The sequence below is a fragment of the Oculina patagonica genome, chromosome 1 (assembly GCF_052425735.1).
Source record: "Oculina patagonica isolate OP01 chromosome 1, crgOcupat, whole genome shotgun sequence".
NCBI lineage: Eukaryota > Metazoa > Cnidaria > Anthozoa > Scleractinia > Oculinidae > Oculina > Oculina patagonica.
The window spans coordinates 10,847,481-10,864,105 of record NC_135758.1 but is presented as its reverse complement, the minus strand read 5'-3'; the positions used below and the strand labels follow the sequence as shown (position 1 = coordinate 10,864,105).

The following is a 16,625-nucleotide window of genomic DNA, read 5'->3' as shown; positions in this document are numbered from 1 at the left end:
GCCATTACACTCGTGTACATTTAATCATCACATCTCCAGTGTCATGCTGGGTAATATATACATGGGGGGTGGGGAATTTCTGTTGCTGACAGATGTTGATTGGATTTGTGCCCGACGTCGACTTATCATGGACGTACAGTGTAGAAAAGTTTCATTAATCGGAGTATTGTTTCTAAGTAGTCGATGATACTAGAAAAGCAAAAGAGAGTATTTTTTTATCCTTCTTCGTACTGAGGTTATTGCTTTATTTAAGTGATTCTAGCATCTTAAAATAAATCTCTCATAATTTCAATTTTAGATTTTAAAATCAGCATTTTATTATTTTTTTTTTGTCTGGTTCTCCTTTTGCCGTACACGTGATGAACTTAAACCAAGAAAGTTTGATTTTATAGCTGCTGTTAGATTGATTAAGAGTAATCCTTCTGAAGAGAACATTCTTTTCTGACTAAAAGAAGTACCTTTGGTGTCTCTCGTTAGTTATATTAGTTTTTGAAAGATACTTACATGGTTTAAAATAGTGGGCAATAAACATGTGCTCCTCTGGGTGCTATTTTGCAGAAAACACTCCCAGTTGCCAAGCGACGCTTAAAGACGTTTCAGTTGCATTCCACAAAGCGGGTAGGTACAAACTTTATGGTTACATCGACTCGACTAAGGATCATTTGTAGCCTGTTTATTTAACATTTTGAACACAGCTCGTCATAAGAAACGCTGAAAGCAATCAAGGATTGTCTTCTAAATATATTCTTTAAAAAAATAGCAGAATTCACAAACTTCAATGTCTGCTTTTTTTGGCTATGTAGAAATATTAATTACACTGTTTCAAGTAATGTGCTAAACGTGTTCTTATTTTATTCTTATCTTTTAGAAAACGATACCATTGCCAGCGGAATTTTGAACACTTTGGATTTTCATTCCACAAAGCGAAAGGACGCCGTGAGTTCAATCTAACTTTATATTACAATTCAGTTGACAAGGTCACATTTACGGTTGGCCTTGAACGCCGCTCATCATACGAAACGAAGAAAGAGGAAAATGAAGGAAAAGACAACAACGACGACTTTTGGATAAATAAGTTAATATTAAACATATAGGTTTCATTATTATGGATTCGTTTTCACCAATATGGAAAGATATTTAAAAAAGTCTTGCCTTCAATATTGGGCGAGACTGAAAGGCAAGCTCATATTGAAGTCGAGACTTAAATATCTTTTCATATTGGGCAAGGATGAATCCCGACCGACCTATTTTACTATTTTATTACACTTAAGAAATAATCCACCAATTAATTGATCAAGCGAACTAAGTAACCACTGTGTTTACGATCTCTTTATGCCTTGAGCGCCATTTATTGAAAATATTTTTGGTGATAAAGCCTTTGTAGACAATTGCCAAAATTCCTAGTGCTTTGAATATCCCGTACTTGAAGTGAATTCTTTCAATTGAACATAAAAAAAAAATCTTTCAGGAAATGCCGCCATTTCTGTATTTCTGTCTAATATTTTGCTGTCCAATAGTATGCTATCAAACATATTTAAAGAATGGATTGGCACGTGACCACAATTCAGGCATTTCATTGGTGGATTATTACTGAGGAATAATGAAGTAAATTGTAGTCCTTCGCCACGTTTGATTGTAATGATATTCTTTTATCATATGACCAGTATGACCACAAGGCACTTCGCGTGTCGTATATGTACTATGAGTGTTGTACCCGTCGAAGTACGTACGTACGGCTCCACAAGAAAAGCTAACGACCTTTCACTATTGATGCGAGTTAATGAAACAATTTTGTTGCCGTAAAAGTTCAAATTTCCCTGCAAAATGAGTGACAATAGGGAACTAGTTTGTTCTTTGAAACATTCGCGCGAAAAAATAGTGTGTGCAGCCATGCAAACGTTTTTGTTCCACAAGGAGTACAACGGTCATATGATAAAAAAAAAATTTGACGACTGAGTTAGTTCAGGTCGGGTCGGACGCAAATTTATTTCCCTCTCGTGCGCTCGGTAGTACGACCTGATCGTGAGAGCCAACTATTTTCCCGTAAGGTCCTGCCATATTCAGTCATAACTTGACAGTCCTGATTTCACATGGCAGTAAAATGGACAATTCTATGTTCTTTAGATGCAATTTTAATTTGCAGGTTAACTTTTGAAAGAATGGACATGCGCGTGCTCCGTAGAAGACGTTCTGTCATTACGATCTGGAACTTAAATCTAGGATAGATACTCGGATAGGCGCCAATACGTGATAAAATGATCGTACTAGCTGTTGATAATTCATTCGTAAAAGTCTGAAATTGAAGGGAGATAAATAAACGCTTTAATAACAATTTAAATTCTTCACAAGATTTTAGGACAATATCGGTCTTCGCTAAGTTACGTTCGCAGGATCTCAAGTCTCTAATTCAAAATTGATAACAATAAGAAATGTAGGAATATTACGTTCGAAAGATTATATTCATCCTACTTTTGTCGTGTTATTTGGGTCTAAAGTACACTTCAGTGAACTACACGTGTTTGCTTCAAGACGCCATCTTTAATAACCAACATGCATTGCGTCCTATCTGTAACAATACTTCATGTAAGCTAATACAACATCTCCCCCTTTTTGTTAGAGAGTGTGAAATCCACGTCAAACAAATTACCTTACCTTACCTAGCTTTTCTGTGCCTCGTGGCACATAAGGCCTCCACAGAATGCCTCCAAGTTTCTCTGTTGGCTGCAGCAGCTCTGCCTCACCCCATGTACGCCATCCCGCACTGTTCCTCTCTCTCTCGACTGTTCTTCGCCAGGTGGTCTTAGGCTTTCCTCTCCTCCTTTTTCCTTCAGGTATCCATGATAGGGCTATGTTGGTATGGCTGTTTCTGTTTCGTCGCAGGATATGCCCTATCATCTTCCATCTTCTCATCTTAACCTCTTCACTTAGCAACTCAGTCTCTGCCTTCTCAAGGAGCTCCCTAGTTGTAACGTGATCTTGCCAGTTTATTTTGAGAATCCTCCTGAGGCATTTGTTGTGAAACACATTTATTCGTTGTTCATCTCCCATGTTTATCTTCCATGTCTCACATCCATACAGTAGCACCGGTACGACTAAGGTTTTAAACAGTCTAAGCTTGGTCCTCTTCGTGATGCTCTTTCAGTTCAATGTTCTTTTGAATCTGACAAATGTGTCTCTCGCCTTGGATAGCCTGTTTTTCAGATCTTTCATTCCTCCTCCCTCCTTACAAATGATAGCTCCCAGATAATTAAACTACTCAACTTCGTCGATATCTTGCCCATCTACTGCAACCTTCTTCTGACTCTTCCCGTTAATCCTCATCACTTTTGTCTTTCCTTTGTTGATTTTCAGCCCGACCCGCGTTGCTTTCTCGATAATTTTAGTAGTCTTGTTCTGTATAGTAGAAGACAAAAGCATCATCTGCAAAATCTAGATCATCAAGCTTAGATATAAAGTTCCATCTGATTCCGTTTCCTCCTTTTCCTACAGTCCTTCTCATAATCCAATCCATAGCAAACAAATTGAGTATGACAAAAAGCTATATGAAAACTTATAATAGTGTCATCTCATGCCAAACCTAGGTTCTCTCTAACTTTGAGTGACGGTCTTATAATTCTCTTAGGCCTAGTAGCAAGAGTAGGTATTACAGGGGGTACTTTAATGTCTCTCCTGACAACAGGATTGGCCTTCCGAACTGTGGCTACGACTTGCCACGAACGGTCTGGTGATAAGCAGTTCAGGTTTGTTGTCCCTGTGTAGAGCGCAAACTCTACATTGTTGCACCAGATCATGGATTTCTCTGCTCAGTCCTGGCCACCAAACAGAGCTTTTGGCCCACTCACGGCACTCAGTGATCCCTTGATGACCCTCATGGATCTTATCCAATATCTCAAGACGCATGGAAGAAGGGATTAAGATCCTGGATGCTTTAAGAAGAATGTTCTGTACCACTGACAGTTCACCCCTACTTGACCAGTAGGGTTTCATAGCATCATTTAAGGAATGCTTGTCAAGCCATCCTTTATAGCAGTAAACTTTGATCTGTCTGCAGACTGGATCCTCCTCCTGTGCTTCCATGATCTGCTGTAGTCTTGTGTCTGAGGCAGGCAGTGATGAGACCACGCTTCCAACGTATGCGTACATCTCGTCATTATCAATTGTAGACCGAACTGCTTGGATTCGGACTTGGAGTCTTGAAAGCGCATCAGGAATGTACATCTTCTATCCCGGAACATGCTTGATCTCCTTGAAGTGGAATATCATTAGCTGCATTCTTAATCTCTGGATTCGCGGCGGAAGTTGGTCTAAAGAGTCCGTACTTACAAGTGGCACCAAGGGTTGGTGGTCAGTTTCAACGGAGATTGACTAACCCACGATGTACTCCCAATATCGTTCGCATGCCCAGGTGAACGCTAGAGCTTCTTTTTCGATCTGTGCATATCTGGACTTAGTGGGAGTCATCGCTCTTGATATGAATGAAACTGGTCGCCAGGAGTTGTCTGGTTGGAGTTGAAGAACTACCCCGCCTAGGCCATAGGAGGAAGCATCCGCTGCCACTTTGGTTTCCTTGTTTGGATCGTACAGTGCCAGTACTGGAACTTGTGTGAGGTCAGCTTTGATCTGCTCAAATGCTTTCTGTTGCTCACTTCCCCATGTCCATTGGTTCCCTTTGTGAAGAAGGACTCTGATGCTTTTTGTCTTGTCAGCGAGGTGCTCGAAAAACTTGCTCAATTGGTTTATTATGCCAAGGAATGTTCTTGCTTCTTGCGCGTTCGGAGGCGGCGGTAGGTCAGCAATTGCTTGTAGCTTTTCAGGATCTGCCTCAATTCCACTGAAGCTTATGACGTGCGTGTCCAAGGAACGTAACTCTGTCTGTGCTGAACTGGCACTTGTCGAGGTTGAGTGTCACGCCTGCTTCGACTAGACGCTTGAGTACTGCTTCCAGCCTTTCATCATGTTCTTGTTGATCCTTACCATGGACTAAAACATCATCTATGTTACACTCCACACCTGTGGACTTGCAAGCTTTTGCCCAATGTCCTATTCTAGAACACTTTATACATTTTGATTCTCTGGCTGGACATTGTCTTTTTGGGTATGATTGACCCACGCACCTTGAACACTGTGCTTCAGGAGTCTTCCCATTCTTAAATTTGGGTGGCTTGGTTGAATTCGTTTTCTTCTTCGATTCATGTCTTCTTTAGAATCGTTTCCCTTTCCTTTGGATAAACGATCCACACTGGCTGGTGCAGGAGGCTCAAACTTGTCCTGTAGGAAAGGTTATTGCTTCTTAACTGTCTCTGACTGCCTGGCTTTTGTGATTGCTTTCTCTAAAGTCAGCTTAGAATCCAGTTGCAGTTGTTCAGAGAGCTTCTTGTCTTTTATCCCCACCACGATTCTATCTCTGATGAGATCGTCTCTCAATGTTCCAAATTGGCCGTATTCAGCAAGGTAATTTAAATCCGTTATGAAATTATCCACTGACTCACCATCATGATGGCTTCTCTGGATACCCTTCGCTCGCTCAAATATTACATTTCTCTTTACTACGAAATTAGCTTTAAACTTGCCTTTCTCGACGTTGTACTGCTTCGCTTCTTCGGTTGAAAGTCCGAATCCGACCATGATGTCGTCAGCTTCTTCGCCCATCGAATAATCAAAGTGTTTACTTGGCTCTCGCCGTCCTTTTTGTCGAGTCCGGTCGCTTTTCGAAATCTCTCAAAACGCTTGATTTAGCGTGGCCATTCTTCGGGTTTAAAGCTGAACTTATCCGTTGGTAGAACTTGGTAGTTTGCCACGGCCGGATATCTGTTGAACCATTTGCTGTGGTTGTGCAGGAAGCTCTGCTGCCAGAGCGCCGGCTTCGTTTGGCTCTTCAACTATTTGTTGTATTCTGGCTTCGCCTGGATCTGGGTCTCCCATATTTTCGGTTTTTTATTCTTGCTCAGTTTAAACAGTGTTTAAAGCCTACTGGGAACTTCCCGCTGCCACCATGTCGTATTATTTGGGTCTAAAGTTCATTTCAGTGAACTACACGTGTTTGCTTCAAGACACCATTGCGGTTTTACGTGTGACGGCGCCGACCTTGTGCAGGGTCATTCTCTTTCTTGACGAGATTTCTGATCGTTCTAACCTGACTCACCAGTACTTCATTTGATTAGAGAACCCTAGGAGTACCGGTTGTGTGCCTAAATCCCGTATCGCTTGCGAGGTGTGAAAATTCCGCGCTGTTGCATTGCGAACCGTTGTGAGTTCATACTTTTTACCTCATGGTAATGAGGTATTAAAAATGACGATTTATTTCACTCATGGGCTCACTCACTCACTCCATTCCGATATAAAACCGCAATTAATTCATGCATTAAACGGTAAACGTGCTGACAGAAAGGTCCGGTTTTCCCCTGCCTCCCCGCCCTTGTGTTCTGTTCATATATTTGGGGGGTGGGATAGAGGCCACATGTTTGCTTGAGTGCAGAGATGAACATTCAAAATGGTATGGCGGGCCGAAATTCTCAAAGGTGGTGTGAACTTGGAGTTTAAAAGGAAAAAAAATATCAAGTTTCGGCTCAACTAGAGACAACAGCGCTACCTATTTACATCTTACAGAATAAGTATGATTGGCTGTTATTCATGTTGCTAAAAACACCTTCCAACAAACTCACACTAAAAAATCTTTACAAAGGCAGTCACTTCAGAAACACACAAGTCATGTTTGTGTGAGTCACGGAGTGTGCGTGACATGAATTTCCTTCACCACGTCATCTTTTGCTTTAAACAACATGTCTGGCTGGATAAAGCATAAAGGCCTGCTAACGCATCTAAATATTTATTTTGTTCCGAATGTTCAATAAAATATGGTCCACTTCACGCCAATAAAATGTAGACTAAGGCCATCCCGTTGTATTTCTCCGTTTAGCGTCGACCGACGAGCTTTTCGAAATATAAATAGAGCAATCTAACTACACAAGTTATTCCCCTGGCGCGTTGACATATATCCCGTGCCTTGACACATTGTTGCTGTGCGTGCAATTTACGTTTCAAATCCCAAAATAAACTCAAAAAAATATATATTCAACATGTTCTGGGTAAATTGTACAACTTTTTCCCCCCTTCGAGCCAAACACCTGACTTACACAAAAATAAATACTTCAAACATACAGACCACAGAGTATTCGTAAATATTTACACGTCCAAGCGGTCTTTGCTTACCCTTTCGCAATGTGATTAATCAGTCCTAAGGATCAAAGGTTACACTAAAATATTTTGTGGTGAAAAAATAGAAATCGCGCTACGAAACCTGAGAGCACGGACCATCAAGGCCGCAACTTCCATGGAAAAACTAAACATTCAAATGCAACCAAAGTGACATGTTTGAACGCTTATTTGAAAAAAAAACTATCAATGACCCATTGACGCAAGAAAACATTCAAAGGCAAATTAAGTGAGATTGTGACATTATTGATGGCAGCTATAAGCTACATGCAGTTACGCTTAAATTATAAAAAAGTATTATTGCGCTTGCCGTGTGACGTGTTTTAGTTAACACGACATCCACAGCACGTTTTTGTTTCGTGTCACGTCATCTCGTGTCACGTTAGTATTGAATGCTAGTAATAAAGTGAAATTGCGTTACATTGGACGCTTATTTCTTTGGAAAAAAATGCGAAGGTCGGCACTTCATCGAATTACCATGAGGTTGCTCGAAGAGCCTTTGATTTAGGTATTTAGTGCCTGTCGAAAAAAAGACTTGAGCCCCGTACGGACTTGAATTAACTTTTTGATCTGGCTGCTACTCCCACATACCTTGGAGAGTAACCAGTTAAATCAAGCAATGTGTGGCTTTGGTTTTCCATGGAATATCGAGGCAAGAGTGCTGCGATAAGTGGTTCATGTCTGTCGTCCATGTGCGGTGAGCATACTTTACACTGCTGCATAGTCTTGCATTTCTCTGCTCAGTTCCTTCTGGCCACCAGAAGGTAATCTTAGGTTGCGCACGATATCTAGTGACGGACTTTATTGATCTTGCCTAATATCTCTAATCACATAAATGGTGAGATGGCAATTCCGCGTGCTTCAGGTTGGCGAGTTCTCCGCTGGATCTTCCTCTTGAGTTTCTTTTCACTGCTGCACTCTGTTATCTGAGGCGGGGTAAGCCGTGATCACACTAATGTGACAAGTGTTGTCGTGGCATCATCAACAATTTTAGATCAAGTCATTTCACCTTGAGCATGAGAAATAGTTGAAAGTACATCGTGAGTGCATATCTTGCTCACCAGAAACGAGGCGGTAAATTCTTGACATGAAACATTTTAACCGCATTCGGAATTTCCGGATTCTTGATGGAACTTGGCCTCAGTAATGGCACTGGTGGTTTTGGGCCGTTTTCTCGAACATTAAATTTTCGATGATTTAATACATCATCTTTCATATCTGTCTTTTGCCAAGACTAACTAGAGCTTCTCGTTGCATTGTGAATACCTCGACACTGTAGGTGCCCATTCTCTTCACCGGAAAGATACTATACTGGAGTTGTTTACAGGAAAGCTACCAGGGTTGTCTGGTCGGAGACTGAGTTACCACTCCACCTGTAGCCTATAGGGAGGGGAATCGACATTCATGTTAGATATTAGCTCATTATAGAGCTACTCTGTATATTGGTGTACAATAAAAACTTGTGTGTGTTATATATGGGGAAGACCCCAAGGAGCTCTCACAGGAACTGTTTTGCTTTTTTCACTTGTCCCTTTCTGGGGACAATCAGCTCTTTGTATTTTCTGCATGGTAGTCTAAGACCTGCTACGTTGGCTGCCCATACTCAGGAAATTTCTTACCTCTTGTACATCTGTGGGTTGTGGAAAGCCATCAATTCCTTTGACTTTCTCATGCAGGGTCAGTTTTTAATTCCATAAGAGCTAATCACGTGTCCCAGCACTTTTACTACGCCGGTACACTTTTCAAGGCTAAGTATCACACCTGTCTCTAACAAACTCTCATCTCTCATAATCTATATTCCATTTCTCACGCTTCCATTTTAAACCTTCCTTACTATTTGTACTATTTGGCAGTCTTCCAGTTGATAAATAGGGCGCATGGTTTTTGTGCAACGTCAGTCGCCTTATCCTTCGTTTTCTTGCTGGCGTCAAGTGTAAAGCAACCTTGATGACTAGACCTCCAACTCCGCGGCATAGGTATCGTCTACAGGTCCTCCTCGTTTCTTTGCTGCTAAGATATATGGCTTAAAAATCCTGAGCCAGCTGTATAATGCATCTAGGTCTTGTTTAATTATCCTTAGGCACTCAACCATATTGAGAACGGCCTACTGTACAGAGCACCTGTAGATCACAAGCTTGGTTTACGGGCTGTATTGTCCCGGCTCACTGAGGTTTAGTAGTAGTTTGCAAAAGTTGCCTTTCTTCTTCTGAGCTTATTGCGGTTATCACTGCTAGCACCTCCATCATGACATATGATTATTTCAAGAAAGAAAAAACCTCTCGGGAATTGTAGATGTTACTCTCCGACCTTCACGGCTTCAACCTTCTTGATGTTGACAGCCGTAGTTCTTGTCCTACTATTGCTGAAGACAAGTCCAACCATCTGTCCAAAGTAGTGAAGTCCCTGGGTTTTCCCCTGGATTAGCTGACGAGTGTTTGACAGAAGGGCACATGACTGTTATCGCAAATTTTAGAACCTAAAGCGTGGAAAGCAATGTCAATCTAATCTATTTTTGCTTGATCCTTTGTGCTGCGCCGAGGGACCTAGTCTTAAACCAGAGCGTACGGTCTGACGTCACACACCTCTGGCGCACCTCTGACTTCGCAACATGGCTGAAGTCACTGTTCCCAACTGTGTTGGGGTAATTTTTGTTAAACAGCTGAATGGCGTTCACTGAGAAGAAATAGATGTTTAAAATTGTTTCATTCCTAGCATCAATAAGTTTTGCGAATCTTTTGTGATACCAGTTTAAACGACAAACCTTTAAAATCAAGTCGATGTCAGTTGTAAACTAAGTACAGTCATGAATTGCCGTCAGTAAAATCATCAATATTAACTGCAGTACTGAAGCAAAATTGATGTAAAAATAATAATATTACATACCGTAATTAACACCGATTTCTTCTTCCAAACCTGTTTCTTTTCATTCCTATTTTCTTCTCATTCTAACAGAGGTGTTGACATGAACAACATGGCTGAAATCGTACAAGCCGTCTTTATAGGCCTCCTGGTGGCCAGATTCTTTCTCAACACCTGTCGCGTTCTAAAAGCCATCGAGTTATGCAAGGAGTGCTTGATTACACTCAACAACAAAGCATTTAAAGACAAAGACACACTAACAAAAACGATTTACAAAGATGTATATCAGACAATGTCAAGGGCTTACTTTCTTATCAACAACTACACAGGTGCATTACAATACGCCAGAAAACTTCTGGCCATACATCGAGAATTAAGAGAAAGATTTGAAGAATGTCAGCTAAGCATAGTAATAGCAAAATGGTGTTACCGTCAAAGTAAATTTGTAGAGGCGAAGGAACTGTATCAGAGAGCGCTTTCAATAACTTTAGAAATTTATGACAAAAAAAGAGAAGCCTCATGTTGCGTAAACCTTGGAGCTGTGCTGATTTCCCTGGGAGAATATGTCAAGGCGAAAGAATATCTCGAAAAAGCACTTCTGGTCAAAAAAAAACTTGGTGACAGAAATGGAGAGGCATCGTGCTACGGAAACCTCGGGAACGTGTTTGTATCCCTCGGCGAATATGTCAAGGCGAAAGAATATCTCGAAAAAGCACTTTCGATCATGAAAGAACTTGGCGACAGAAATGGAGAGGCATCGTGTTACGTTAACCTAGGAAATGTGTTTGAATCCATCGGTGAATATGTCAAGGCGAAAGAATATCTCGAAAGAGCACTTCTGGTCAAGAAAGAACTTGGTGATAGAAATGGAGAGGCATCGTGTTACGTTAACCTAGGAATTGTGTTTGAATCCATCGGCGAATATGTCAAGGCGAAAGAATATCTCGAAAAAGCACTTCCGGTCATGAAAAAACTTGGTGACAGAAATGGAGAGGCCGAGTGCTACGTTAACCTAGGAGCTGTGTTTGAATCCATCGGCGAATATGTCAAGGCAAAAGAATATCTCGAAAAAGCACTTCCGCTAATGAAAGAGCTCGGTGACAGACGTGGAGAGGCATCGTGTAACGTTAACCTAGGAACTGTGTTTGGTTCCATCGGCGAATATGTCAAGGCAAAAGAATATCTCGAAAAAGCACTTCCGGTCATGAAAGAACTTGGTGACAGAAATGGAGAGGCCAAGTGTTATGTTAACCTAGGAAAAGTGTTTCGATCCATCGGCGAATATGTCAAGGCGAAAGAATATCTCGAAAAAGCACTTCCGCTAATGAAAGAGCTTGGTGACAGAAATGGAGAGGCATCGTGTTACCTTACCCTAGGAACTGTGTTTGAAAACATCGGCGATTATGTCAAGGCGAAAGAATATCTCGAAAAAGCACTTCCGATCAGCAAAGAGCTTTGTGATAGAAATGGAGAGGCATCGTGTTACGTTAGCCTAGGAGCTGTGTTCATATCCACCGGCGAATATGTGAAGGCGAAAGAATGTCTTGAGAAAGCACTTTCGGTCATGAAAGAACTTGGTGATAGAAATGGAGAGGCATCGTGTTACGTTAACCTAGGAATTGTGTTTAAATCCATCGGCGAATATGTCAAGGCGAAAGAATTTTTCGAAAAAGCACTTCCGATCAGCAAAGAGCTTTGTGATAGAAATGGAGAGGCATCGTGTTACGTTAGCCGAGGAACTGTGTTCATATCCACCGGCGAATATGTGAAGGCGAAAGAATGTCTTGAGAAAGCACTTTCGGTTATGAAAGAACTTGGTGATAGAAATGGAGAGGCATCGTGTTACGTTAACCTGGGAATTGTGTTTCAATCCATCGGCGAATATGTCAAGGCGAAGGAATGTCTCGAAAAAGCACTTCCGATCAGCAAAGAGCTTTGTGATAGAAATGGAGAGGCATCGTGTTATGTTAGCCTAGGAACTGTGTTAATATCCACCGGCGAATATGTGAAGGCGAAAGAATGTCTTGAGAAAGCACTTTCGGTCATGAAAGAACTTGGTGATAGAAATGGAGAAGCCAAGTGTTACGTTAACCTAGGAACTGTGTCTGAATCCATGGGCGAATATGTCAAGGCGAAAGAATATCACGAAAAAGCACTTCTGGTCAAGAAAGAAATTGGTGACAGAAATGGAGAGGCCAAGTGTTACGTTAACCTAGGATCTGTGTTCAGATCCACCGGCAAATATGTCAAGGCGAAAGAATATCTCGAAAAAGCACTTCCGGTTATGAAAGAACTTGGTGACAGAAATGGAGAGGCCAACTGCTACGGAAACCTAGGATCTGTGTTCAGATCCACCGGCGAATATGTCAAGGCGAAAGAATATCACGAAAAAGCACTTCCGCTCATGAAAGAGCTTGGTGATAGAAATGGAGAGGCCAAGTGTTATGTTAACCTAGGAAAAGTGTTTCGATCCATCGGCGATTATGTCAAGGCGAAAGAATATCTCGAAAAAGTACTTCCGCTAATGAAAGAGCTTGGTGACAGAAATGGAGAGGCCAACTGTTACCTTACCCTAGCAACTGTGTTTGAATTCATCGGCGAATATGTCAAGGCGAAAGAATATCTCGAAAAAGCACTTCAGGTCATGAAAGAACTTGGTGACAGACATGGAGAGGCCAACTGCTACGTTATCCTAGGAGCTGTGTTTAAATCCATCGCCGAATATGTCAAGGCGAAAGAATATCTTGAGAAAGCACTTTCGCTCATGAAAGAGCTTGGTGATAGAAATGGAGAGGCCAAGTGTTACGTTAACCTAGGAGCTGTGTTTGAATCCATCGGCGAATATGTCAAGGCGAAAGAATATCTCGAGGAAGCACTTCTGATCATGAAAGAACTTGGTGACAGAAATGGAGAGGCCAATTGCTATCTTAGCCTTGGAAATGTGTTTGCATCCATGGGCGAATATGTCAAGGTGAAAGAATATTCCGAAGAAGCACTTCTGATCATGAAAGAACTTGGTGACAGACATGGAGAGGCTGAGTGCTATGATAGCCTAGGAACTGTGTTTGGATTCATCGGCGAATATGCCAAGGCGGAAGAATATATTGAAATGGCACTGAAGATCATGAGAAATATTGGTAACAGAAATGGATTTGCCTCTTGTTACGTAAACCTAGGGCAGTTTTCTGTATCCCTTGGTAAATATTCGACGGCTAACAAATATCTTAAGATAGCACTTGCGATGACTAAAAAAATGGGAGACAGAGAAAAGGAAGCAAGGTGTTATTCATATTATGGACAACTGTTTCAATCTCTTGGCGATTATGATAAAAGTAAGGAACATATTGAGAAATCACTTGTAATCAATAAAGAAATTGGTCACAAAGAAGGCGAAACATGGGACTACATACTTCTGGGATCACTGTTCCGTTGCCAGGCTGAATATGTTAAGGCCGAAGAATATCTTAGAAAGGGACTTGCATTAAGTGAGGAGTCTGGATTTTCTGAAGGACATTTGACATCACTTTGCGAACTCGCATATGTTAAGCTTGATGAAGGAAAGGCGCAGGAAGCTAGAACGTATCTTCTTCCCGCTATTCAAAAAGCAGAGTATTTACGACGTTTTCTTGGAGACGATGATCAGTTTAAGATATTGTATACAGACAAGCATGTTTCTCCTTACTGGTTACTCAGAAATCTGTTCTGTGCCGCTGGAAATTTCAAAGAAGCTCTTTCTGTTTCAGAACTCGGGCGGGCCAGAGCCCTGGCAGATCTAATGTCAGCTCAGTACTGTGTGGAGAATCAAATATCAGCTGAACCTCAAACGTGGGCTTCCATTGAAAGGATCGTGAAGATAGAAAGTAGCTGTACTTGTCTCTACATGTCTTATTCCCCACAGCTGGTATTTTTGTGGATTCTCAAACCCAGCGGGGTATTGTATTTCCGAAAGGTAAATGCAAGAAATGTTCAAGAAGGACTAACTATAAGCAACCTGGATGAGTTCTTTGCTAAAGGAAGCTTCAGAAGTTTTGGCATTTTACCTGGGGAACATTGCGAAGATCGATCTTTAAACGAAATTCAAATGAAACATCAATCATACGTGGAAGATAGCCATGAGTCTCTTAGGAAGAACAATCAAGAAAACTTTGGACCAAAACAGGATCTTCCTCTGTGTTACAAATTGATCATCGCTCCTGTGGTTGACTTACTTGATGGGCCTGAAGTCATCATTGTTCCTGATCGATCCTTATGTGGTGTTCCATTTGCCGCGTTGCCTGATGAAAAGGGGAAATGTTTTGCAGAAAAATTCAGGGTTCGTGTTGTTCCTTCTTTATCGACCCTCAAGCTCATTCAGGACAGTCCAGCAGACTATCACAGCCAGACGGGCGCACTGATAGTGGGGAACCCGGATGTTGGTCGGGTGCGTCTCAATGGACTTCTTAAGGACATACCGCCACTTCCCTGTGCAGAAAGTGAAGCAATCATGGTCGGAAAAATGCTGGGTGTCAAGCCTCTGTTAGGAAAGGAAGCAACTAAGCAGGCAGTACTTCAGAAGATACCTTCAGTAAGTCTGATACATTTCGCTGCACACGGTGATGCAGAAAGAGGAGAAATTCTTCTCACCCCCTCTGGAACTTCTATGGAAAATCCGCGAGAAGATGACTACTTACTGACAATGACTGAAGTTTCACAAGTTCAGCTGCGAGCTAAACTGGTAGTACTTAGCTGTTGTCATAGTGCGCATGGACAGATTCGAGCTGAGGGAGTTGTTGGAATCGCTCGAGCATTCTTAGGATCCGGTGCACGCTCAGTGTTGGTGTCACTGTGGGCTCTAGACGACAATGCAACAGAGCAGTTCATGAGAAATTTCTACGAGCACCTTGTTCGTGGGGAAATTGCCAGTGAATGTCTTCACCAGGCCATGAAGTGGATGAGAGACAACGACTATCCTGACGTGAACCACTGGGCACCGTTTGTGCTGATTGGAGATAGCGTGGCGTTTGATTTTAAAAATAAATGTAAGTAACGACAACGTTCATGCTTAAGCCGTGTTTAAACGACCTCAGGTAAACGTTATTTCCCCAGTGTGAAGTTGCTGCGGTAAAATTAAAATGGCCAAGGTTTCAATTTATACCCAGGTAATTTTACAAGTTATACTTTAAGAGAGTGCATACGACGTCAGCAAAGCGATCACGTAAAGGTCAATTTTTGTGTACATTTTTTTTTGTGTGTGTTTTTTGTGTGTACAAGATTTATGTCCGAGAAATCTATGACAGACAGAGTAAGCAACAGTTTTGGATTGTTGATCAATTATTTAAATTGTTTACCTACATATTAAACGATTCGTTCTTAGCTAAATGACGTTGTTATATTTTTTTTCTTACAGGAAAGAAAGACTTGTTCTGTACAGAGCTAAAGCAAGAAGTAAAACATACCATGGACTGATAACCTGGACTGATGATTTTTATGTAGGATACATTCAATGAATGAAACAAGTGTAGGTTAATATTTTTTTTCGTGCGCCCTTGGCCTGAAAAATCCCGTGATAGCAATGTTGTCAGGAATATTCTTTGCGAAACATTTCTCCTCAATGCATCAGTCATGTAGTTACAAGTGTGTGTATAGCTTTTCCTGGAACAATCACATTCATTTTACGTTTAGTTCAAGTTGGGTTAAAAACTCTTTCAGAGGCTTGCTAGTGATTAAATTTGTAAATACGATAGAAAATTGAGAAACAAAGTAGGAGCCCAAAAGCTGTTCTGTATCCGTAGAACGCTGAACGCACCTAAAAAGGACTGGACACTATATTCCGTCGAGTTAGCATGTAAAACAGTTTTCCTGTTGGGAATATCAGAAAATGACGCTTAAGATAATTTTAAAGCGTAAACATTTTTTTCTCACTAATCAAGTCTTCTTATCAAATTTGTAAATCGGTGTAACAGAAAGACTTTGATCCTTAGTAACACTCAAGTTATGATAGGAAAGATTAGTTCTTAGTAGGATGGGTGCAGAAGTTAACCCGCTTCACTAGTTACATATATAACATAGTTATAAAGCGCATGTTACACTCGTGTACTATTAGGTAATTTCAGTTGTTAGCCTTTTGTGAAAACAGAAGAGCTTTTTATCAGTTGAAGTTGTACAGTTTCGCATGCTTAGCAGTAAGATCCATAAGGAAAGATTAGTCGTGTAGCTAAGTTTTCAAGTTTATTGATCATAAGTTATTAGAGAATGAGATAAGAAGCAATTTTTTAGACAGATGGAAACTTGATCTTTTTCAACCCAACAGTTATCAGCATCTAAGTTCTCCTCAAAATTTTCATACAAAGTCAGACATGAAGGTAATAAGAATCTCGACTCTGATCACCAGAAGACTCGCTAGACAGGAACTCGCACCTGGTGCAGTAAGATGTGTATAGAGATCACTGAGGGGAATTTAAGTGCTGATAAGATGGTTTGAGAATCTTCATTTCTCTTCAAACCTTGTTAGAACTTAAACTGTTGCTTTTTGCATTTTTTAAATGAATAAATGTAAAACTTGAGTCATTATAAAA

General features: G+C 41.0%; 1 protein-coding gene across 1 annotated transcript; it reads left to right on the top strand.

Moving 5' to 3' along the window:
* Window positions 1-12,337: 12,337 nt before the first annotated feature.
* Window positions 12,338-16,611, top strand: LOC144655968 (tetratricopeptide repeat protein 28-like). Its single transcript, XM_078516173.1, has 2 exons — window positions 12,338-15,089; window positions 15,458-16,611. Coding segments are annotated over exons 1-2 (2,736 nt in total). The 5' UTR covers window positions 12,338-12,355; the 3' UTR covers window positions 15,460-16,611.
* The last annotated feature ends 14 nt before the right edge of the window (window positions 16,612-16,625 follow it).